The following is a 25,510-nucleotide window of genomic DNA, read 5'->3' as shown; positions in this document are numbered from 1 at the left end:
AAACTCTCAATATTTAACCTTATCGTCAAACTATCTCTATCTCTATCTCTATCTCTATCTCTATCTCTATCTCTATCTCTCTCTCTCTGGATTGGTGTCATGGATAAACCAGACTGGGCGAGGCAGGCACATTATGCTCTCTCTGAAGGTCCTTCGTAAGCCTGCCGAGTTCTGTTAACAATGTCCTAACAGTATGGTAGTTCTTCTGTGACAAGCTTGTTTTCCAGAAGCTTCAAAACACCCACATGCGAACATCGGTGTCTTCAGATGGATATGAACTTTCAATCATCGTGATGCCATGTCCAGTCAAAGTCCTCACCATGAGATCACCAACACCGTGAGAGCTTTTCCGATGTAAAACAGTCCTGTGAATTCTAACCATTTGTTATAACCAGGTCCACCTGCACTTGGAAACATCAAAATTCTTCGTATCAAAAGCTTCAAAGTCCATGCTTTAAAATTGGCCTTTCCAATCTGTTTGACAATCTACACTTACAGGATGATGAAATTAAAAATAAAAGTAAAAATCTTTAATTACTGGTAGTTACCTTTCATCCTCATTGAAACAGTGATGCTATATCTGATGTCCACTCAGTTGATCTGGACAAACACCCTATTTTTGTTCTGTGATTATTTCAACTGCCACGATCTGTAAAGCAGGTGTGACATCTTGGTACAAGTGTTATGCTTCAGGAGTTATTTAGACGACTAACTTTCCGACCCATTTATCCTCAACTCTATTCTTGTTCTTCACTTCCGATTCCAAGGTGAATCCGTCCTTCATAACTTCCAGCAATCGCCACTTCTTATTATTTGAGTTTCCTACACACGTGCTCTTGCTGGAACTGACCGCACAAAGGAGAGTTTACTGAAAATAAAACAAATTGATTGGACAGGCAGTTCCATTTTGAGTGTGTGTGTGTGTGTGTGTGTGTGTGTGTGTGTGTGTGTGTGTGTGTGTGTGTGTGCGTGTGTGTGTGTGTGTGTGTGTGTGTGTGTGTGTGTGTGTGTGTGTGTGTGTGTGTGTGTGTGTGTGTGTGTGTGTGTGTGCGTGTGTGTGCACGTGCACATACAGTGCCTTCAGAAAGTATTCACACCCCTCGATTTTTTTCACATTTTGTTGTGTTGCAGCTTAAATAAAAATAGATTAAATTCAAATATTTTGTCACCGAACTACACAATATACCCCATGATGACAAAGTGAAAACATGGTTTTAGAAATTTTTATAAATTAATTAAAAATGAAGAGCTGAAATGTCTGACATCAAGTATTCAAACCCTTTGACACACACACACACACACACACACACACACACACACACACACACACACACACACACACACACACACACACACACACACACACACACACACACACACACACACACACACACACACACACACACACACACCCCTTCATAAGTATTGGAACAGTGAAGTCAAATTAGTTACTATTGTTCGATACTCGAGAAATTTGGATTTGAGTTCAAAAGATGAATACGAGGCAAGAGCACAGAAGGTCAGCTTTTATTTCTTGGTATTTCTTTGCATATACAGGTTGTGGACAAAAAAATGGAAGCACCCTGGTAAATGAGGGACTCCTATACAGTGGGTGCATACTCCAAGATCATGATATTAAAATGACCGTTTTTACAGCCATTTTTCCCTGCTGTGCAGGGGTTTGGCTTTTTGTGAGGCAATGTTTTATGGCCGGATGCCCTTCCTGACGCCAACCCTGGTCTCCTCTTACGACACACAGGGATATGGTACACCTATTCTAACCGGGGCATACACCGGGACCAGTACACTGGCACTCATTTCGCCGACCTCGGAAGGATGACAGGCTGAGTCAACCCCCTGGTGTTAATTCAGCAGCCAACGGGGCTTGAACTCAGGACACTGGGATCCCAAGCCGCCACCCTAACCACTAAGCCAACACCAGGCTCAAGATCATGATATTGGTGCATTAATTTGAAGTGCAAGGCAAAGCAGGCAAGCAATTACAGATCAATTGACTGTAAATTTCAACAAGTGGCAAGAGCAGCCAGTTTCATCAAAAAGTGGTCCACCGAGAACTCGACAGAGTTACAGCGCAGAAACTGCTCATCACACCTGGCAATGCGTGTTTGTGAGTTCAGTGGTGCAAAGAGCACAGGCAATGGGCTACTGAACAGTGGAGAAATGCGATATGATCACATGAATCATCTTTCACCATGTTCTCGCCAAATGGACGCGTGAACCTATGGCGCCAACCTAAAGAACTCTACAACCCTGAGTTGACTTGACCCTGAAACTTTACCACAGCCTTCATCACCCATGATGTACCAAAGTATATTGACGCTATTTATAAAATTGGGGATTTTCTTGGGGGGGGGGTTGCCCCCCAAAATAGGTATTTGCTTTAACATTGGTGCATTGTTAAATTTTGCTTATTCCGTCCCACGTTGACGTCGTCCTCGGTATCATTATTCTCTCAGGTGAGTACCCAGGGGTGTTGCCCCTATTTTTCTGTCATCACCTGCACTTGTTTTCCTTGGCTGACCTGGTCATTGTCTATTGCTCAGTGCACTAGAGGTTTCATTCTTTTTCAAGATATTCCAAATTGGTGTATTTGCAATGCCCAATTTTTGAGCTGTTTCTAATTGAATTCTTCTGTTCTTTCTGCTTCCAAATTGTTTGTTTTTATTTCGTAAATAGTTCTCTGGTCTTCAGGTTGGTTTATGCCGACTGACTCCAAAAGCTGACTCCCAAAGTAAAAGGAAAGGCTAAAACCAAGACTAGACATTCACAGCTCTTATATGTGTGAACAATCAATGCAACAAAAAACACCTGAGCAACAAGAAACACCTCTTAGTCACTTGTTCGAATACTTATGCTTCCCTAAAATGAATATAAAAAGGATATAAAAGGTGTTTATAAAAATAATATAAAAAGGATATAAAAAAGTTTAAAAATTGTGAAACATGTATGCACAAAAATACCAAGAAAGAAAAGCGTGTGTGTGTGTGTGTGTGTGTGTGTGTGTGTGTGTGTGCGCGCACGAGTGCGCGCACACACACACAAACACACAAGATTATGATAAAAGGCATGGGTTGTGGGTCCAGCAGGTCTGCCCTGACAGCACTGCTAATTGATGACCTGAGCGTTCCAAACTGATCAAGAAGGTTCTGGCTCTACCACGTGGGCAGTGGTTCAGAAGTGAGGTTCGCCTAGGTAGTTTTAATGTGGGTTCAATGTGGGGGAGGGGAAAAAAAAAGAGTCGAGGTGGTGGAGATGATGCAGAGAAGGAGGTTGGAAGTGTGTGTGCAGGAGACCAGATGGAAAGGAGACAGGGCGAGGAGGTTGGTAGGAGGATACGAGCTGTTGTACGTGGGTGGGGAGGAAAGGAGAAATGGCGTGGGAATAATAGTACCGAAATAGATCAGCAAGCAGGTAGTCAGAGTGGAAAGCTGGGAGGGACAGACAGTTATGGCATGAGTGGTGATACAGTGGCGAATGGTGTGTGTTATGTCAGTGTACACCGATGAGCCAAAACATGATGACCAGCTGCCTAATATGCTGTTGGTCCTCCGTGTGCTGCCAAAACAGCTTCGACCCGCTGAGGCATGGACTCTACAAGACCCCTGAAGGTGTTCTGTGGTATCTGGCACCAAAACATTAGCAGCAGATCTTTCAAGTCCTGTAAGTTGCGAGGTGGAGCTGCCGTGGATCGGACTTGTCGGTCCAGCACGTCCCACAGATGCTCAATCAGATTGAGATCTGGAGAATTTGGAGGCCAGGGCAACACCGTGAACACTTCATCGTGTTCCTCAAACCATTCCTGAACAATGTGTGCAGTGTGGCAGGGTGCATTATCCTGCTGAAAGAGGCCACTGCCATCAGGGAATACCATTGCCATGAAGGGATGTACCTGGTCTGCAATGATGTTTAGGGAGGTGACACGTGTCAAATTGGCGTCCACATGAATGGCCGGACCCAGGGTTTCCCAGCAGAACATTGCCCAGAGCATCACACTCCCTCCACCGGCTTGTCGTCTTCCCACAGTGCATCCTGGTGCCATCACTTCCCCAGGTAAACGGCACAAACTTACACGGCCATCCACGTGATCTAAAAGAAAACGGGACTCAACGGACCAGGCGACCTTCTTCCACTGCTCCAAGGTCCAGTTCCGACGCTCGCGTGCTCATTGTAGGCGCTTTCTATGGTGGACAGGGGTCATCATGGGCACTCTGACCGGTCTGTGGCTATGCAGCCCCATACGCAGCAGGGTGCGATGCACTGTGGATTGTGACACATTCCTCCCGTGACCACCATTAAAATTTTCTGTGACTTGTGCCACAGTAGACCTGTCGGTTCTGACCAGACGGGATAGCCATCGTTGCCCTCACGCATCGATGAGCCTTGGGCACCCAAAACCCTGTCGCCGTTTTGTGGTTTGTCCCTCCTCAGACCACTGTCGATATGTACTCACCACTGCTGACGGGGAGCACCCCACAGGCTTTGCCGTTTCAGAGATGCTCTGACCCAGTCGTCTGGCCATAACATTTTGGCCCTTGTCAAAGTCGCTCAGGTCTTTACTCCTACCCATTTCTCCTGCATCCAACACATCAACTTCAAGAACTGACTGTTCACTTGCTGTCGAATATATCCCACCCCTTGACAGGTGCCATTGTAACAAGATAATTAATGTTATTCACTTCACCTGTCAGTGGTCATAATGTTTTGGCTAATCAGTGTATGTGCCACAAACAGGAGGGACTAGGGTGGAGAAGCAGGAATTTCGGGACGTACTGGAGAGGATGATGGGAATGGTTGAGCTGGACATGATGTGCATTGCGGGGGACTTTAACGCGCACATGGGAGTAGCATAGCCAGGAGAAGAGGAATGTGTTGGTAAATTGGGTGGGAAACGAGGAATAGAGAGGACCAAGAGCTGGTGGAATTGGTGGCAAGGAATGGGATGGCCAGAGCTGGTTCATTCTTTCAAGAGCGGGAAAGCCACAAGATTACCTATAGGAGTGGACAACATAGAACAGAACTGGATTTGGTGGTAGTAAGGAGGTGACAGTTAAGGAGGGTTAAGGATTGTAAGGCAGTGATGGGAGAGCATGTTGCCACCCAGCACACGCCTGTGGTGTTTGTGATATGGATGAAGAAAAGGAGGGAGGTTAAAAGCGCAGAGGTCGGGTGATTATTAAGTGGGGGAAGTGTGGGGGAAATGTCATCATAGAATACTCTACAAGGAGAGGATGAGCGCTAGGTATGAGCAACTTCACGAAGAAGCGGAGGGTTTGGAGGAGGAGGAGTGGAAGAAGCATGGAGAGGCATTTAGGGGAAATGCAGAAGTTTTGTGTGGAAGGATGTCAGGAAAGGGTACATTGTCGAGGGATAGAAACCAGGTATGGTGGACGGAGGAGGTAGTGTAGGCAGTTGGTGAAAAGGACGTTAAGAAGAGGATAGAGAAGGTCAAGGATAGAGGAGGCAGCCTGATGTGGGGTTGCTGCACCTGTATGGGCAGAAGAAGAAAGCAGCAAGGAGAGCTGTGGATAAGGTGAGGAATAATATGGAAGAGGAGGTGTATAACAAGTTGGAAGAGGATTTTCGTAGGAAGATGATATATAAATTGGCTTGTGACAGGGATGAGGATGGTAAGGACATGAAAGGCGGGGTTGGGGGGGGGGAAGAGTACTGAAGGTGTGGGAAAGATATTTCAAAGACGAGTTGAACCGGGAACAAAGCAACGGCGAGCTGTAGCTAGCATGTTATGAAGAGGCGAAAGTGGAGTTGGTGGAAATCACAGAGGAGGAAGTGTGGATGGCATTGAAGAGGATGAAGAAGGGAAGAGCATTGATGAGGTGTGCACAGAGATGATGTTTCAGCAGAAGTCTTAGTCAGTTGAACGAAGATGCTGTTGAATTTATGTGTAAGAGAGAGTTCAATTCCAGAGTACTGGAGGACAGGGTTATTTGTGCTGATATTGAAGAGGAAGGGTGATGTTCAAGATCCGGGGAAGTACAGGGGCATTACACTCCCGAGCCATGTCATGAAGGTGCTGGAGAAGATTCTGGATGGGATGATAAGGAAGAGCGTGGAGATCGGAGAAGAGCAGCAGGGATTCAAAAAGAGTAGGGGATGACGGATGGGATGGTCACACTTAGATAGCTAGTGGAGAAGAGGTTGGAGGTGCAAGGTGAAATGGCATTGGGATTTGTGGACCTGGAGAAGGCCTACGACATTGTCCCAAGAGATATGGTGATGGCAACAATGATATGGATGGGAGTGCCAGAAGCAGAAGTTAGGTTAGTGGAAGGGATGTACAAGGGAATGAAGGGAAGAGTTTTAGTTTGTCCTGGGATGTCTGAGGAGTTCAGCATGAACAACGGTTTGAAGTAGGGAAGATCTCTCAGCCAATTCATGTTTATCATGGTGATGGAGCTGGTGAGCAGGAAGGTGAGCTTGAAGGGTAGTATGGGGAGGATGCTGTATGTGGACGATCTGGCTGTTGTGGTGAAGAGTTGGCGGGAGATGCAGGAAGTACCGGGGGAGTGGAAGGAGGAATTTCAGAAGCATGGGCCAAGAATAAGTATGGAGAAGAATGAGGTGATGTGAGTCAGGCAGCAGAGAAAAGAAATGGATATCAGGTTAGAGGGGAAGGAGTTCAGACAAGGAAATAGATTTCAGCATCTGGGACTGGGATGGTAACTCCGAGGCAGATGTGCGGAGGATTCAGGTGGGTGCGAATGTGTGGAGGAGGGTGGAGGGAGTAATGGTAGACAGAAAGATATCAAGAAATTGAAAGGGAAGGTTCTGATGTTGTGTGTAATGCTGACCTACCTTTACAGTCTAGAGCAGGGGTCGGGAACGTGTGGCTTGCGAGCCAGGTATGGCTCTTTTGATGATTGCATCTGGCTCGCAGATAAAATTCGAGTTTGAAACTTGGAAAGCACAATATTTCTCGCAGAAGCTTTACCTATAGTTTGAATGGTGTCGTGCTTCATTCACGTGCAGGGCTGAACTTGGCAGAAGGAGAGAAGAAAAAACACCTCCGAATTGTCTGAAGCGGTTTTTGTTTCGTCCAGTCATGCGGCCGACGCGAGTAGTGATTTCGGTTCCTCCAATGACGTGCCGCCGCCGAGACGCGTCACGGAATTCATCTCGACCAATCACGCGCCACCGCTGAGGCGACTCGTGATTTCGGTTCCTCCAATGACGTGCCGCCGCCGAGACGCGTCACGGAATTCATCTCGACCAATCACGCGCCACCGCTAAGGCGACTCGTGATTTCGGTTCCTCCAATGACGTGCCGCCGCCGAGACGCGTCACGGAATTCATCTCGACCAATCACGCGCCACCGCTGAGGCGACAGCATCCCAGAGTCGGCCGGCCGCGCCGCACCTCTCGACTATGTCAGCCCGTGCGCAGGCCAGCCAGACTCACTTGGGTCAACATCTCCCTCTCTCTCATTTGCTCAAAGCTAACCCTTCGACGAAGAAGATGGCGAAAAGAAAAAAAGATGAGGAGTATCGTACATTTCAGGACGAATGGGCCGAAGAATTCGCCTTTGTGGAGAGAGCAGGTTCTGTGGTGTGTCTAATTTGCAATGACAAAATTGTATCGATGAAACGGTCGAATGTAAAGCGGCACTTCGACACGCGCCATGCTACCTTTGCATCAAAATACCCTGTGGGAGACAGCAGAACGAAAGCGTGCCAAGAGCTACTGAGCAGGGTGCAAGCCAGCCAGCAGCAACTCCGCTTATGGACCGGGCAAGGTGACTATAATTCCACCAGCTTTGCTGGATCTTTAGCAATAGTGAGGAACGGAAAACCATTCACAGATGGCGAGTATGCAAAAACGTTCATGCTGGATGTCGCCAATGAACTTTTTGATGATCTTCCGAACAAAGACAAGATAACCAAACGGATGCAAGACATGCCTCTGTCGGCAAGAACTGTTCATGATCGTACCATCATGATGGCAAACCAAGTGGAGGAAACGCAAGTGAAGGACATAAATACAGCGCCGTTCTTTTCCCTGGCTTTGGATGAGTCAACAGACGTAAGCCATTTGTCGCAGTTCAGTGTGATTGCAAGATATGCTGCTGGTGATACACTGTGCGAAGAAAGTCTTGCTGTTCTGCCAATAAAAGGGTCCACAAGAGGTGAGTATTTATTCAAGTCTTTCATGGAGTTCGCTCAAGAAAAAAATCTACGAATGGATAAACTTATCTCGGTGTGGACTGATGGTGCTCTGTGTATGGTGGGGAAAAACAAAGGATTTGTGGCGCTTCTCCGTGAACATGAAAATAGACCCATCCTAAGTTTCCATTGCATTCTACACCAGGAGGGACTTTGTGCTCAGATGTGTGATGGGCAGCTTGGCGAAGTGATGTCGCTGGTCATTCATGTGATCAACTTTATTGTTGCCCGAGCCTTAAATGCTCGCCAGTTTAAAACACTGCTGGATGAAGTTGGAAATAACTATCACGGTCTGCTTTTGCACAGCAATGCAATGTGCGTTGGTTGTCAAGAGGGAAGGTGCTTAGCCGTTTTGCGGCTTGCCTGAACGAAATCCGGACTTTCCTTGAAATGAAAGGGATTGAGCATCCTGAGCTAGCCGAAACTGAGTGGCTCCTCAAGTTTTACTATCTCGTGGATATGACTGAACATCTGAACGAGCTCAACGTGAAAATGCAAGGCATTGGAAATACAATGTTATCCCTTCAACAAGCCGTGTTTGCTTTTGAAAACAAGCTGGAGCTCTTTATCATGGATCTTGAAACAGGTCGTTTACTACATTTTGAAAAACTGAGACAATTTAAAGATGCATGCACAGCAAGTGAGCCCACTCAAAACTTTGATCTCCACCAGTTAGCTGGCTTCACATCCAGTCTCCTACAGTCATTCAAAGCACACTTTGGAGAATTTCGTGAGCACACTCGTCTTTTTAAGTTCATCACCCATCCAAACGAGTGTTCACTGAACACAGCCGACCTGAGTTACATTCCTGGTGTCTCCGTCAGAGATTTTGAAGCAGAAGTGGCTGACCTGAAGGCCTCAGACATGTGGGTGAATAAGTTCAAGTCACTGAATGAAGATTTGGAAAGAATCGCACGACAGAAAGCAGAGTTGGCGAGCAGGCACATGTGGACAGAAATGAAAAAACTTCAACCCGAAGACCAGCTGATTATCAAAACTTGGAACGCGCTTCCTGTCACATACCTCACACTGCAGCGTGTGAGTACTGCTGTATTGACCTTGTTTGGATCTACGTATGCATGTGAGCAGTCATTCTCACATCTTAAAAACATCAAGTCCAACCTACGATCACGTCTAACGGATGAAAGCCTCAACGCTTGCATGAAGCTTAACCTCACCAAGTACCAACCAGACTACAAAGCCATCAGCAAATCCATGCAGCACCAGAAGTCCCATTAATGGTGAGTATTATAACAACATTATTTAAAAGAATAAATTCAGAGGCTTATTATACTCACATTTAGTTGAATTCAGTCTTAAAATATATTATATGGCTCTCACTGAAATAGATTTCCAAATATTTTGCTTTAATGGCTCTCTGAGTCTAAAACGTTCCCGACCCCTGGTCTAGAGACTACTGTGGCACTGACAGAGACAACAACAAAGGTAACAGATTTGCAAGAACAACTGGGTCAGGAGGATTGTGGAAGTAAAGAGGGTGGATAGAAGGAGAATTGATGAACTGAGGGAGGAGATTGGTGTGCAGATGAGCTTGACGTGGAGATTGGTGAAGCACCAGTTGAGATGGGCTGGACACTTGGTACGGATGGCGGAAGAGAGAATGGCAAAGAGTTGATATGATGAAGGAGCAACGTAGGAGAAAGAGGCAGACTGCGGTTGAGATGGGAGGATTGTGTGAGGGGGGACATCAGTAAGGTAGGAGGAATGGGGAGGGGGGCTGTAAAGAACAAGGTGCATACAGAAGGAAACTCGCAGGGAGGTAAATACTGGAAGTTTGGAAAAAGGACTTGGGGTGGGGTAGGGTGTGGGGGTTAACGAGGGTAGAAAAGATCATGGTTTTGATATTTTCTACCCTCATGGGGATGATTGGAGATGGTGATGAACAGCCGTCTTGAAGACCAGGGGAGAAGAAGGAGATTGAAGAGAATGTGGAAGTTGGTTCCACAGGTCGGAAAAAAAGAGGAACAAATAAGTGGAGGTGAGCAGTAATCCTAAATTTAGGTAGCTTCACCAGAAGGGGGTTGATGGTGGACTGGTTGCCCCTGCAGAAGCCTGGGGGGACAAAGCACAGAAACAGCAGAGGATGTAAGGCTAGAGAGGAGGCAGTGGAAGACAGAGAGACCACCGACCTGTCTGAGATGGGAAAGTGATAGGCCCATAGACTCAGCCTCAGCACGGGAGATTCCAATGATCTTAAAGGACTTGGTTTCCATGGTGTCAAGCTGAGCAAGGTGTGAGGCAGTGAAGCCAACCCAGAGGAGAGAGAGAGCAGTATTTCATCAATCTGCGAATGAAGGCATTGTAGGCGGATAGAAGTTCAGGTGTGCCAAGGAAGGACTTCGTACCACGGAGGATACCCAGACGGCGAATGGCTTTGGAGGCCAAATTTGAAATGCAGTTTGCCCAAGAAAGATCATGGCTGATAGTGAGACCCAGGAGAATGAGTGACCGTACTTCCTCAAGAGGATTGTTCGGAAAGTCGTTCGTTTGCTCCACTTGCTGAATGGCTCGGCGAGTGGCTTGCAAAGTGGTTGATATGGAACGATTGGCTTGGAAAGCGATAGCAAGCCGCTTGCCAACTGAACGCACCCCTGGTCATGCCAATCACAGAAAACAAGTTTGAAACGGAGAAGGAAGGGTGGTGTGTGCGCTTGGGAAACGTGTGTGCTTTCAAACACACACGTGGCTGTGAAATGATCACACGCTGTCAGCTTCCCTTGGATGAGGGAAGGATGAAGGAAGAAGGAAGATTGAGTGAGGGATGTCGGTTTAATGAGAGATGGTAATTGTGAGGGTCTTATCAGTGCTGTCAAAACAAAGTCACAAATGCGTCGTGGAAAGTCGTAAATCGTTTCTCATGCAATATAGAAGCCTACATTCTGAATATGGTACATTTTTTAAATCTAAAAATGGAGAAAAATTGCAACCAAGAAGTAGATGAAGAAATAATGTTGACAAATGATCGGTTGAAAATTATTAAATTGATTAATTCATTGATTAATGGGTTGTTTTTTTTTCTAAAAACTGCAGCAGCTTCACCGAGGATGGATTGAGGTGCCCGAGAGCCACTCTGGTGCGCTCCGGCAGCACAACACCCCTGGTTGCACGGTCGGTTGATCAAGAAGTAAGGTTGTAAATGGAAAAGGCGTGCAATATTGATGGATCATTGAATCGTTTCTCAATTCTCACTTTTCCCCAACTTTGACTGCTTGCCATTAACACTGACCTTTCCAAAACTCCCCTTGCCCAGCATAGCAAGGAAGGTAAGATCATCCAGCGACAAACGATTTTCATCCACTGGGGCTGTATCGTCTCCTTCCACGTCCTCTTGGGATGCTCTTGGGGGACGGGTCAGGATCATCCGCTGCTACAAGAGAAGGATGCGGGTGGGGAGGTAAAAAAGAGTTCCACTGGAATAGTCTCTGCTTTGGTGATGTTTCTTGTGGAGAGTTTCAAACTGTGCTCGTATTATCACACAAATTTTCTTGCTTCTCATCTGTGATCTCTTCCTCTTAATGGCCACAGTTCTGGCAACCCCCTCTGTCAAACTGTTAAACTGGTGACCACACTTTCCCCATTTACACATCACCCACCACATCCCCCCTCTGCATTTTGGCACAGCCAAGGCAATGGTAAACCCACAGTTCCTGCCTCTGGAATATTTAGAGACACCATGGAGATGCATTGCCATGGGAACCCGAAAGGAAACAAGCAACTCCTCTCTCCGAGAATCGATACCAAATGAAAGCATCATCACGCTCACATCGAATGCGATTACAGTTATTCTTACAATGGTTTTGCTCGTCATATAATGCTACACAACATGCTTTATACAAAATGGAATTATAAGCCACAGAAAACGGATTTATAAGTGAAGGAAAAAAAAGGTACGTGCCTGTGTGTTAGAGATATGCAAACACTTCGACACATTAAAAAAATTAAAAAGATTAAAAATTTTAAAAACACATTTTCTTCACATGAGTAAAACTGACAAACTCCTAAATTATTATCCTTTTGGAGGCAACAACTCGTGAAAAGAGTCTCTGGTACTGCCCTGAGGAAATGGTTTTCTTTCAGCACAAAGTCATCTCCTCCACCCGTCCACACAAGGATGTCCACGAGATGGAGCTCAAGGTCCAGACACGTAAACCTGAACATTTGAAATTCCTTCAATAATCTTGGCTGGTAGGACAGCCTAGACTCCTAGAGGTATGCGCACTCACCTTTGAGTTGCCTATCCTGGGTTCGTATCTCAGTCCAGCTGGAAACCGTCATCCTGGTGTTTCACAATCAATGCCTGCACTGTCCCTCGTATGAACAGAGGACCATGCCAGTACTGATCGTTGGGGGAAGGTGGACGTTAAAGATCCCATGGTGTCTTTCTCGAAGATGAGGCTAGTCGTCGCCTTTAGCAGAGTATTCTGCGTCGGAGTGACGACCCGTCCAGGGTTGGTTCTCGCCTAGAACGGTTTATCAACTAGTCGTGAACAGTCCAAAAGTGTCAAGAGTAGGGGCCTCCATTTATTTTTTTTAACAAATTCAGTACACCAACAAACAGGAAACCTATCCCTTGAAATTTTAATCGAACATTTTAAAACCTTAAACTTCTCACCTCCAGCCTCGTCCTCAGCTCAGCATCAGCTTCAGGGAGCTCGGAAGAGATGGGGACATTGTAATATTCTCCTTCCTCTTGGCTTAGCAATTTATACCTGCAGTCACACAAGAGGTTACACTCGAGGCTGAATTTGTAACCACGACAGTTGTTCTGGCTCTGATAAGCATCGAGTGAAGAGCGGTGTCCTACCAGCCGTTGGCTGGGATCTTGACAAGCTCAGAGATGCCGAAAGAGAGTGCCCCCATGAAGTCGTTGCGTGATGTCAGGTCCCAATCCCACACCTCCACAGATAACCTTCGATCTCGGTCTGACCCTCGCAGTTTGCTAGGAAGGGAAACGGAGAAGCAAAATAAACGAAGAGATTGAGCACGACCAACCAACCAAAGAGAATACATCCTCAGGGGTCATCGAGCTATTAGGTACGAAAAATGGCAGAATAATTTCCCTCGTCATGCATCGTATACATCTTCCCTTCCTCCTCTAATTGTTCCTGTGTTTTTTTTTCACAATCTCTTCCTTGGATCTCTTCATTTCTCCTCCTCAAATTCCTATTTCCACTTTATAGTCTGGAAACCCTCCTCGCATGCATGCGTGATCTGTAAAAAGGTTCCAATCAGCCACTCTCCAGTGCTTATGATTGAAGTGACAGATCAAGGTCCAAGGCTTCCTCATTGCAACATTCATGCAAACCATGCTCCTGAAAGATCGTCCCATTTTGAATTGTGCAATTGGACTAGACTCGTGTGGTTTACAAACCATTTGGCACGGCCAGAATCAAAATACAAAACTACAGATGGGTTTCTAATTGGCAATACGCCCGGAGTGATACATCACACCGCCTTTGGGAAATGCAGCACCGAGCAGAAACGAAAGGATATCGACGATCGAACCGATACCTGAGTATTTTTCGCTTCATTAGAGGGCCATTTCCGGTCAAAATTTATAGTTCATTCCTCGCTGTCTACATTCTTAACCACAATAGAACAATGGTATTTTCATGTTCACTCGATACGTTCAAGACCAGCAAAGACTCACAAGGTGAAGGTCTCATTCCAGTAAGGGTTGAGTGTCGCTTTTAAGGTCTTGGTCTTCTGCTTGCTTTCATTCTTCGGATCTGGGACCAACTTGAGCTTCACGTATGGATCTGAGAGGCCATTGGGGTCCATGGGGATAAGGTTCTTGGCTTCACGGACTGTGGATGACATGGCAAGCAGGTGAGTCTTACTCACAATACCGGTTTGTGACATCACCATCTTTAGGCCATCGCCAAACTGTGCAGGAGAAGAACGTCAACACAATTCTTAACTAGCTCTTGCTCGAGTTTGTCCACAACAGGTATCTTGGTTCGGGTAGTTTTGTGTGAAACAAAGTGATGACCACTCTGTGCTATTGGCCTGCAATTCATCTGGAGGTCTCTTCCTTGTATTAACCTCTACCCCCCCCCCCCCATCCTCCTGCCCGCATTCCCCACAACCACCTGACCCAATCTGTACGTAATATTTACATTTCTCGGATGCAATAACCAACAATGGAATTCAGACTTTATCGGTGTATGACAGCAGATGGAACAGCAGGTAGCATACATGTAGGGCATTTTACCAAAAGGGTGGTTTTGACTCTGCCAGGATCAAACCAAGAACCAGAGCTCAGAAATAATCCGAGGCACTGCCAACTGAACAATCATGCTACTCTTGGTTTGTCATTAGCCGTCGAACACAGCATCCCACACAGGCATCTATCAGTGACTCACATCTCATCACTCACAGCAGGAACCTTACAAGTGTGTTTGGTAGAACAACCATCTCTATGCAGGATTGCTCCGCATAGATGACTTTACGATTCCAACACAAGGATGAGCTACAGATGAGATTGCAGCCGACTTGGATTTGTGCGACATCCACCTGTAACAACCAACTGCTCCATGTTTAAAATGTCGATCTGCAGATATATGCGCCCACGCCGCTCCGTGTGGTCGATGCCACAGAGGTTTGGCACGTGAGCAACACAGCGCTTGTGGGCATTCATCTCACAGCCTGGGGGTGGCATCGATCGATTGTGATGGTAAGACATTGAAAAAAAGAAATTCCCATCTCAGTGATATCAACTTGTTAAACAATTAATGAAATATGCAGCCTTGCACCTACCCACAGACATTCGACTAGGATTTCAAAACTCGAACCCCAAGCTTTGACTTTTATACTCGACTATGATTTAATTATAAGCTTGGTGGTGGCTTAATGGTTAAGGCGGTTGGTTTAGGATCTTAACGTCCTGAGTTCAAGTCCCAGCAGTTCGAAAATAACACCAGATGGGTTGACTCAGCATATGATCCTTCCGAGGTTGGCAAAATGAGCAATGCTTGCTGGGAATAGTGAGCCAGTCGAGTATCCAGTGTCTGAGTGGTGACCCAACCAGGATTTGTGCCCGCGAGCTAGTAAAACTGCCTCGGCAGCCTTATGCACATGACAGCACAAGGAATATCATCAATCATTCCATTCTTAAATGTAATACTGGACCATCAATGCTCAACCCACCACCTTGACCTTGAGCCTTAATTGCTGACATTGACATAAATTCCTTGGTTTATTTTTTGATCCTTGCCCCATAATATTAGTCCGGGAGCCAACCGATCAAAATTAAAAAAAAATTGCCCGGTCTGCTATAAAATTTTTATGTTGATTTTCATAAAGAGACACCCTTTGAGTATATGAAAACCAATGTTGGCAATGGTGAAACTCTTGCGCAACAACACAGTCAACACTTTTGCGAGCCCCCTCTGATAACAAAATGTTGGCAAAAGCGAAGATGTAGGATGGGGGTAGGGGTAATTCATATTGTCCTAAAATCATAACCACTAAACCTATATACACAAATGACCCCTCATATTAAAGAGGAGTTCATTTCCTATATCACAATTGGTGATTTAACCTACCTACAATTGACAAGGTTATATGTCAAACAACAAAAGATTTATGCAACTCAGAAATGCTTGACTATCAATGGGGTCAGGAACAAGAACATACTTTTACATGCCATGGTTTTAAGGAAGATAAAATTAGAAATGGATTAACACAATATTGTGACATGAAACATCCTCTTCAGAGGAAGAGTCACTCTCTGAAACAACTCCACCACATGAACCTCTCTGACGAAGGCATATACATGTCACTCAGCAAGGCACAGCAGCCTTTTTGCATGAACATCGTTTCAGACATTTGGATAATTTGCACATGCAAGACACCGTTTTGTCTATGTTTGGCTTGGCTGGCTTAGACATGAGAATTGGGACCAGTTTTCCATTGATAAGGGTTCTGCCAAATGTTGTGGCTGGGGGAAGTGCTCGGTCACTGAGATGTGCACGTCTATACAGAAGCAATTGATACAATGCTCTTAAAACAAGGAAGTAAAATGCATCTTCTGTTGCTGGCAGTGACCTAAGGTCTAATTTTGAAGAGACAAACATATGCTGCCTGAGGGTATCCAAACAGCTGAACCCTTTTTGGCCATACAGAGCAGTCCAGTATACTCTGGCCTCATCAATGACACATTCTGTTGCTGCCATTTCACTATCTCTTCCAAAATCAACAAGGTGGGGAAGGTTTCCTATCAGTCCCAGAGAAACCTGTGCCGCTCTTCTTTTCACAGGAACACAGGCATCATCCCAACTGACTGGAAGAGGGGCCTTGTTGTCCCTCTCTGGAAAGGGAAGGGTGATCGCCAAGACTGCAACAACTACCGAGGGGTGACGCTGCTCTCAGTGCCGGGCAAGGTCTTTGCTCCGATAATTCTTGATAGGGTTCGCCACCATCTGCTTGAGCACCAGCGTCCAGAGCAGTCAGGCTTTACACCAAAGAGGTCAACGATTGACCGTATCCTTGCCCTTCGTGTCCTCACCGAACGCAGACGAGAGTTTCGGCAGGGGCTGCTTGCAGCCTATGTTGATCTCTGTAAAGCGTTCGATTCAGTGAATCGGGATGTCCTCTGGAGGATTCTTGGTCTTCGTGGGGTGCCACCAAAACTGATCGATCTGATGTCTGAACTCTACTCTGGTACTGAGAGTGCTGTGAAGTGTGGTGGTACCATCTCTGACTTATTTCCAGTTGTTACTGGAGTTCGTCAGGGATGTGTACTTGCCCCCACACTTTTCAGCACTTGTATGGACTGGATTTTAGGGAGGATGTCGGAGAGATCAAGTTGCGGTGCATCGTTTGGCAATGTCAAGATCTCGGACCTTGATTTTGCAGATGATGCAGTCATCTTTGCGGAGACTTTAGACATCCTCTTGGGGGCCCTCGAGGTGCTGAATGAGGAGTCGGAGCCGTTGGGATTACGGATTTCTTGGGTCAAAACTCAGATCCAGGCTTTCGGTGACATCTTGGATGCTGCTGTCCTGTCTGTGTCTGTTTGTGGTGAGGATGTTGAGGTCGTGGATAGATTCACTTACCTTGGCAGTGATATTCATGTCTCCGCAGGTTGTGAGCCGGAGGTCAATAGACGTCTGGGTCGGGCCTGGGGAGTCATGGATTCACTGGATCATGGGGTGTGGCGCTGCCGGTACCTGTGCGGGAGGACGAAAGTCCGAGTCTTCAGGTCCTTGGTACTTCCAGTCTTGCTCTATGGGTGCGAGACTTGGACTTTGACCAAGGATCTGAGACAGAGACTTAATTCCTTTGGTACCAGGTCTCTTCGAAGAATCCTTGGCTATCGCTGGTCGGATTTTGTGTCCAACGAGCGGTTGCTGAGAGAGACTCGGATGAGATTTGTTACCTGCATAGTCCGTGAGCGTCAGTTGCGGCTGTATGGACATGTGGCTCGTTTTCCTGACGCTGATCCTGCTCACCAGATTCTCTCAGCGAGGGAGTCTCATGAGTGGAGGAGGCCAGTGGGCCGACCACGTGCCTCATGGTTGCAGTAGGTTGACCATCATCTCAAGGAGATGGGGATGGGCCTGGCATCTGCCTGGGGGATGGCCAGATGGAGGCCCCTGGAGTACCGGCGGAAAGTGGACGCAGCGACGCGCTGTTCTGGCACATGCTCCCATACCTGACCTGACCTCTTCTTTTCCCCTTCTGAATGGGTAGCTCACTGTGTCACATCCACACAACACATATGTGCACAGAAGTGTAGTGCGACATCAAGAGGATTTTCTGGTACTTCTTGCTCAACACTTCTACCAGCTCATGAATAGGTAGGTATTGATTCTGCCGTTGTATCCAGAGTTCTTGCAATGTGTTCAAGCAGCAGAAGTGATATATACACAGCATAATTATGTCTGTATCTGTTGCATGCACAACAGCTCGATGGTGATCAAGATATTCCACACAATATGCAAGATGAGCAATAATCCTTGTGTCTGCCTCTTCATGTTCTTCACAAGGTAAGTCCAGAACTGAACTTGATGCTGATGTGATGGAAAGAGTGTGACCTTTGTTTTCCATCATACCACCAAGAATGATGGTCACTCCATCCGGAATAGCTTCAGGACTCTCACAAAGGGAAGTGCCAATGAAGTTCTGAAGATTTCCTTTATTTCTTGGATTCTTCATGAGTAAATTCCAGTCCGGAATTTCTAGACTCTTGGATGGTGAGAATTGTCTTGCCTGGTCTGTCTGGTTTCTCCTCTGCTGCTCATCACCCTTCAAAGTATGGCTATCATCAAAATCATACTGATCACCAATGATGTTGACACAGTTGCACATTTCAGGTTTCAACTGCAGGAGCTTGCGAAGATACAGCTGGGGAAGTTCACCAAATGTTTTCACACCCATTTTTTGGTATTTATTTACAAATGCCATTGTGTCTACCAGATAAACTGTGTATAGGTCACTCTGTGGTAATGATGGCAGCTGTAAAACAACATCCTGCTCAGCTTCAGCAATTAGCACTGCCACGAAATCAGACTTGTTGCCTTTGCGCATTACAACCCCCTGTGCTAAGCGTGGATCAACCTCAAACAGGGATGATGGGTAGTCTGTCCACTCATGGGAAAATGCAATCTGTCTTGTGACTGGGTCGGCATCTCGATAGAAACACAGCACACGTGTAGCTGCAGTCTCATCTTGATAGATCCTGATTAAACTCTGTTTCCTTGATGGGTTTGATTTCTTCTGTGAGGAGAAAGTTACCAGCTTCAGTGGTTCAATCTTAATAGAGACCACCTCTTCTGCTTTCATAATGGCTTCCATGCCCTTAGCTTGAGCATGGACCAAGTCTTTTGAAGCATCCTTCTCACCAGTTGCTCTATTGAGCAGATCCACTTGGTTGTTACACTGGAATGGGTTTATCATCTGCTGGCATATCACTTTCTTGATCTCCTCAACATGCATATGTTCTTCTGTTGCCTGCTTATGTGTTTCTCCATGATGAGTAGATTCCTGTTGGCCTAGATTAGCCATAGACTTTATGTTCTCTGATACAGCTGTGAGAAATGGTGCTGTCTTCACATATTTATCTCGAGCAGCTGGTGCCTGAGATATGCCTTTGAACAGAGATGTCTTCCCTTCATTGTTGTATGTCTGCTCCAGGGCCATGTCACTCCAAACACCATTGAATTTTCCTTTGGAAGAGTGAACTGTGAAGTACCCAACCTGGATCCAGCAAACCTTAACCGAACTGTGTTCAATAGAGTAAGAGGATTTTGGGGGTAGGGGTAACTTTGGTTGACAAAAATGTTAATTTTCTCTTTAAAAATTGATAGAACTCACTCAAATTTGCTGTTTTAATTAGCCATGGATACCATGTTCATATCACATTAAGAGAAATTAGTATTCTAATGCAGCATCTGCCTATGATAAGAAAAGTTCTAAAGGCCATCTTCAAAAAACGTTATTTTTAAGGCATTTTTCACAAAATTATGTACTTTTACGAGGTTTACTTCCACAAAGGCAATTTTTTTTGTCATTTTACAATGCACTGATTGAATTCTTACATTTAGTTCACATTTATTTTTCATGAATGTGATTTTTTAATTTTTTTAGAAATTTTATTGACAATTGCTGTTTTATCAAATTTTTCAAATCTTCCTCAAACAAAAACGTCCGCCAAAATTTTTCGCAAGAGCTTATGAATTGCCAACATTGGTTTTCATGAACTGCAAACATATATCTAAACATCCTGGGGGTGTAAAATTTTATAGCAGAGGCTGTAAGGTCCAACCCTAAAACAGCCTCGTACACAGGTTGGCTCCCGGACTATATTGATCCTTGATTTGACCACCATCCTGAACCTTTCACCCTTTAACAACATTCACAACTATGGACCAACACCATCAAACTATATCCCACAGCTTTGTCTTCAACTCGACGCTGTGTACCCAGATAATTTCAACTTTAATCACACAGTCACACACCTTTGTTACAGTATGCTTAAAAAATAACCTAAAAAAACCCCCTAATTGCACACCGTTGGCACAGTTTACACCCATGATGACCTTGATATATGTCCTGTAACTCTCCCCAAAAACATACTTTCACACTTCATGCCCTGGTGCAGAAGACCATACAGCAAAGAACCACAGTGGTCACAGAATGTTGGACTGCCATACGAGTGAACTCTGAACCGATGCTTGCTCCTTGGGTCCTGTCGGAAAAAGCAAAATACCGCATCAGTCTGTGGCCATGCGTTCACTTGGCAATGCTTTAAAAACTTTTATGAATTTATTCATAGGAGAAAGAAAAAAAAATCAATTTTGACTTGGGATCTGGGATACCTCTACTCTCTGCATCCCTCCCGTTTACCCCGATCCTCACTCTTCATCTTAAATTATTTTAATTGAGCAAATAAACGCAACCCTCTCCACCTGCACCACCCTGCCCCCATCATGCATTCGTGATAAACAGATATCCCCCTTGCTAGCATGTAATTTGATTGAAACATGCTCTGGACGTTTTCCTGAACTTACAAGGAAGCACTTCATGTAATATAACCAACATGGTGTAACAAATTCAAATTGAGGGCAAAACGTGGCGGTTCCGCAATCGAGCTCATTCACCGCAGCAAGTAAGAAAGAGCTGAAGATTGGAGCTTAAGGGACATTTTTAAAAGGCAGGCCTCAAAGGGGATACTGTTCATCCATTTCGCACTGACTTAACCCACTCTAAATCTCCTCCACTCACAGTTACACTTTCCCACCAAAATAAACATGCAAAACTGCCTTCCACATCAATAGCACCTTAGTAAAACGATTTATTTATTTATTTATTTTAAAGTTTGCACACAACTTTCGCTGCATGGTCTACAAAAGTAAATAATTCAAAAATAGGAATAAATAAATACTGTACACACAAAATAATAAATAAATAAAAGGCACGACACATTACGTCAACAAAAAATGGCATCACGCTCCCCATCCTTCCCTCGAGCTCCCCCGATTCCTATGGCGTTTCAACTTCCTTTCCCCTTTCACTCGTATCCCTCCAAACCTCAAAAAATAAAAACATTATCACTATATAACCCCTCTTTCTCCCTTATCCCCCAATCTCTTTCTATACTTAATCCGGATAGGGTGTGGCCAACACAACACTCCTGTGTTCATTTACGTCATTACGGCGATTGTGATCATGTAACTTGTTCCCACAGTCGTATATTTTATGAGGGAGGATGTCACTGTCCATGGCACTGGCATGCCGAGATGGAAATCGCCCTGAGTGGTTGGGAGGGAGTCACAAAATGAACCTGCCCTTGTGTTATATCATCACAAACAATCATTATATGAAACAAAAAACTGAAGAAATAATTACGGGCCCCTATTTGGGTCCAGGCCCCGGGGTAGTTACCCCCCTCTCGGCACCCCTGAAGTGACCGCAAGCAATGTTCAAATTGACCACCAGCAACGTCTAGGCATTTTGAAAAGCAATGAGAAATGGAATGACAGACATCGATGATAGTTTCTGGGTAAAATATACAACACACAATGGGGTAACACAATTCTGAGACACCCTGTATACATTGTATATAAAAATATACAAACACTGAAAGGGCACTCTTCGATGTCATGACGTCGCCACATATGTCTCCACCCACATGATTACATCATTATGCATATTTGTACCAAGTTTGATTTAAATCCATAAACCCAGATTCAAAATATTAAATAATTCTGGCTGCCAGACCATGCGTCCGATCAGGTTGAAATTTTAAACATTTATATTCCCCATGACTACTCGATCATCATTATGACGTTTCACATCGATTGATGAAGCGGTTCAAGAATTTTTATATTTTTTTTTAATCTTCGTTCAATCCGATATGGCTGCCAGACGATGCGACATATTAATTATTCGTGAACACCCTGGTATTCCCAAGACTTGGGGAATACTGTGGATGAAGTTTCACCTCAATCTGTCCAACCATTCTGGAGAAGGTGATTTTTAAAGATTTTATGGTAAATCAAGTATGGCTGCCAAACCATGTGATCTATGACGTCATAGGTGGAGAACTTTTTGTTCCTCATGGACAGGCGATCGTACCTGTAAAGTTTTGCCTCGATCTGTTCAGCCATTTCGAAGAAGATTTTTGAAGGGTTTTATGTTAAAAACAATGCGACTGCCAAAGCATGTGACCGATGACATCAATTTAGCCCGAGATGACCCTCAAAAATGTTCATACTGATTGGATAAATTGTTCGACATATGCAATTAGGACGTCGTAACGAAGCCACCCATGACATCATGAAAAAAAAAACTTTTAAACCGTACTTCTTTTCCATGGGGAATACTTGACATGTGCCAAGTTTCAATTTTTTTCCTCGGAGTGGTTTCGGAGAGTATCCAGTTTTTCCTTTTTTTCCAACATGGCTGTCACACCACGTGACCGATGACATAATTATCATTAAAATATTCTACATGAGTAGTCACAACTATGGTGAAAATTTCGTGGTCGGATAAGTGGTTGCAGAGAAAACAGAGAAAACTAGCATGGATGGACGTACGGACGGACGGACAACCCAAAAACATAACGCCACTGGCGACTTCATCAAGTGGTGGACGAAAAATATGGGCAAAACCTCTGGGCGTACACCTGGTTGTGGCTGGATAAGAAAACCAGGGAACCACTCGGAGGCGTGGATGACCCACAAAATGTGTAACGGAGAAGAAAGTAAATACACGTGGATTTGTTTGATTTTTCAATGCCATGAAGAAACTTTGGTACATCATGGGTGATAAATGTTGTGGTCAAATTTCATCGAAATTGTGTGCATGGTTTCAGGGACGAAGTTGCAAGTAAGTGTTTGTGGACGGACGGAAGGACGACGCAACATTTAAAATTTTGTGTCACTAATTTACACAAAATCCCCCACAATAACAAAGTGAAAACATGTTCTTAGAAATTTTTACAAATGTATTAAAAAATCAAAATCTGAAATGTCTCGTGTCAATAAGTATTCAACCCCATGAGTCAACACTTTGTCGAAGCGCCTTTGGCAGCGATTACATCTTCGAGTCCTCTCGGGTATGTCTGTATCAGCTTTGCACATCTGGATTTGGGGATTTTCTCCCATTCTTCCTTTCAGATGTGTTCAAGCTCTGTCAAGTTGGATGGAGAGCGTCGGTGAACACAAATCTTCACGTCTTTCCACAGATTCTCAATGAGGTTCAAGTCTGGCCTTTGGCTGGGCCACTCAAGGACTTTCAAGTTGTTGTTTCTCAAGCCATTCCAATTTTGCTTTGCCTGGATGCTTGGGGTCATTGTCCTGTTGGAACATAAATCTTCACCACCGTCAAAGGGGTTATTGGCTTCATGGTGGTTACCTTTTGCCCACAGGCTGACCGCAGCACTGCCTGACCACACATCCCAATATACCCTTTATAGCGGCCTTTGGTCACCTCAAAACGGACGTCAAGGCCAACGTGTGGTAATTTCAAACCTTGCCCAGATTCTGAAATACTTACACCCAAAAGTTAGGGCCTCTCGGCACTACGGTTCGGCCGTGACAGAATAACGCACAAACACACAAAATATTTACACGATATACAAAGCTATGCCAACGATATCCCAAAACTTCATCTTGAGGAAATCAGCAACCCCATTCGATAATTAATACTTTATATTGGCTTTCAGTTGTTGACTTAGTCACACTCAGAGGAAGCAGTGAATTACACAGTTGAGCTAAATTCGATTTCACAGCTTTACAAATGACACTCGTTGCCAAAAAGGACTCGAGCTTTTAAAAATCTATCACCTGGGTTCGAATACCATTGAGAAAATGTTCTCATTGAGAAAAGGTTTTGCTTGCAAAAGCAAAATTCTGAGCTTCATATGGAATTTTAAAAGTTTTTATATTTACTTTTAGTCCAAATATAGTGAGATAATTAAATAAAAATCATTTTCTACTGGAATAATCTGTTCTACAAGTTCAATGGGCTGGTAGCATGGAATAGAAGTGTCAGGACTCGTCTTAATGAGCTGTCAGGCCTGGGTTCGAATCTCGAAACAACCATAAACTACCACCCTGGTATTTCATTGGCAGGGAGACACATTAGCGTGTGCGCCATCCTCAGTAAGGACGTCGAGTCAGATGACCCGGTCATTGGTAGATGTTAAAGATAGCATGAAGCCTTTCGCAAAGAGTAAGCGAGTTATAGCTGAGACCCTAAACGAATTAAAAACAACTGTCCAAATCACCCTCCAATCGAACGTCAAGCTTGGCCAGCCAGTTCGTGAAAGACTTGGGTTAAAGACGTTCCTCGGCCAACCGCACAAGGTGGGAATAATTGGACCGTTAAAGTAATAACAGTAGTTCATTAAATTTTGTGTGCAGCCTGTGGCTGCTGGTTGCATCATTGCTGGGAATGCAGCTGTGCCGCTGATGCAGTGCCCCTTGTCGGTTTTGGCAGGAATTTGTAATTTGTTCAGGGTGTCGGCAATAGCTCACCGACTCTTCACTAAGGACACTGTGGGATATTTAACGTCCACCAACCAATGCTGCCACATGGGACAACCAGCTTAACGTCCATCGAAGGGACAGCAAACACATTGATGAATCACCCTGTCTGTGAAACACTGGGATGACAGTGTATTGCTGGGTCGGGAATCGAACCCAGGCTAGACAACTCAGAGGCGAGTGTGCATACCTCGAGGCCATCTTGCGAGCATCATCGTATTGCCCAAAAGTTCAATCTCATATCGCAATTTTTTTTTAGCATGGAAGAAAGGTGAATTGTCCCTCAAGACCATCATCATTTTTCAACCTCTTTTTTTTCAACCATTATTGGGCAAGTAGCTTCCTGAGAGATTGAACAATGTCGTGTGACTCTCTTTCTCATGCATGCAGATGGACTTTAACTGAAACGCTATTACTCAAAATAGAAAAATGAAGGAGGCAAGAGTTTGAAACCGACTGATACGACATCAGTTTGCATCATCACCACTCATGATTCACAACAAAGATCAGAACGCAACCACTGAGGGTCCACGTACCCCGCAAAAGGACAAGTTTCACCCTTTGGGAAATAAAGGGTTAATCGTTGGTGAGACAGGTTCACCTCCTGGGGGTTCCACATCACATCTGCATTTAAATCAGGAAAATCTCTATTTTTTTGTATACATTGTCGAGGCTCGTATAAGATCTAATACACAGAACATAGAACAAAGGAAGCAGGAGAGGGAAGCGCAAAACAGTGGGGAACAGACCTGAGGGGATCTGTTGAAGGGAGAGGGATGATGCGGGGTACACAAC

General features: G+C 44.9%; 1 protein-coding gene across 7 annotated transcripts in view; it reads right to left on the bottom strand.

Moving 5' to 3' along the window:
- LOC147009858 (protein kinase C alpha type-like) overlaps window positions 1-25,510 on the bottom strand; it is a 189,809-nt gene that overhangs the window by 103,605 nt on the left and 60,694 nt on the right. For 4 of the 7 annotated variants that reach the window (XR_015052772.1, XM_085861441.1, XM_085861438.1 and 1 more), the window contains exons 4-9: window positions 20,301-20,412; window positions 14,736-14,867; window positions 13,870-14,026; window positions 13,024-13,158; window positions 12,832-12,928; window positions 11,446-11,586 (exon numbers count right to left, since the gene is read on the bottom strand). Coding sequence is in view for 6 of the 7 variants with exons in the window: in XM_085861441.1 (XP_085717567.1) it covers window positions 11,446-11,586; window positions 12,832-12,928; window positions 13,024-13,158; window positions 13,870-14,026; window positions 14,736-14,867; window positions 20,301-20,412 (774 nt within the window). In the remaining variant the exon portion in view is untranslated. The remainder of the gene's footprint in view (window positions 1-11,445; window positions 11,587-12,831; window positions 12,929-13,023; window positions 13,159-13,869; window positions 14,027-14,735; window positions 14,868-20,300; window positions 20,413-25,510) is intronic. The other 3 variants (XM_085861436.1, XM_085861440.1, XM_085861439.1) reach the window with 3 other exon arrangements.

Source organism: Eptatretus burgeri, chromosome 17 (assembly GCF_056783735.1).
Source record: "Eptatretus burgeri isolate ZD-2024b chromosome 17, Ebu_testis_v1, whole genome shotgun sequence".
NCBI classification, from domain to species: domain Eukaryota; kingdom Metazoa; phylum Chordata; class Myxini; order Myxiniformes; family Myxinidae; genus Eptatretus; species Eptatretus burgeri.
This window is presented reverse-complemented; position numbering and strand designations above follow the sequence as displayed.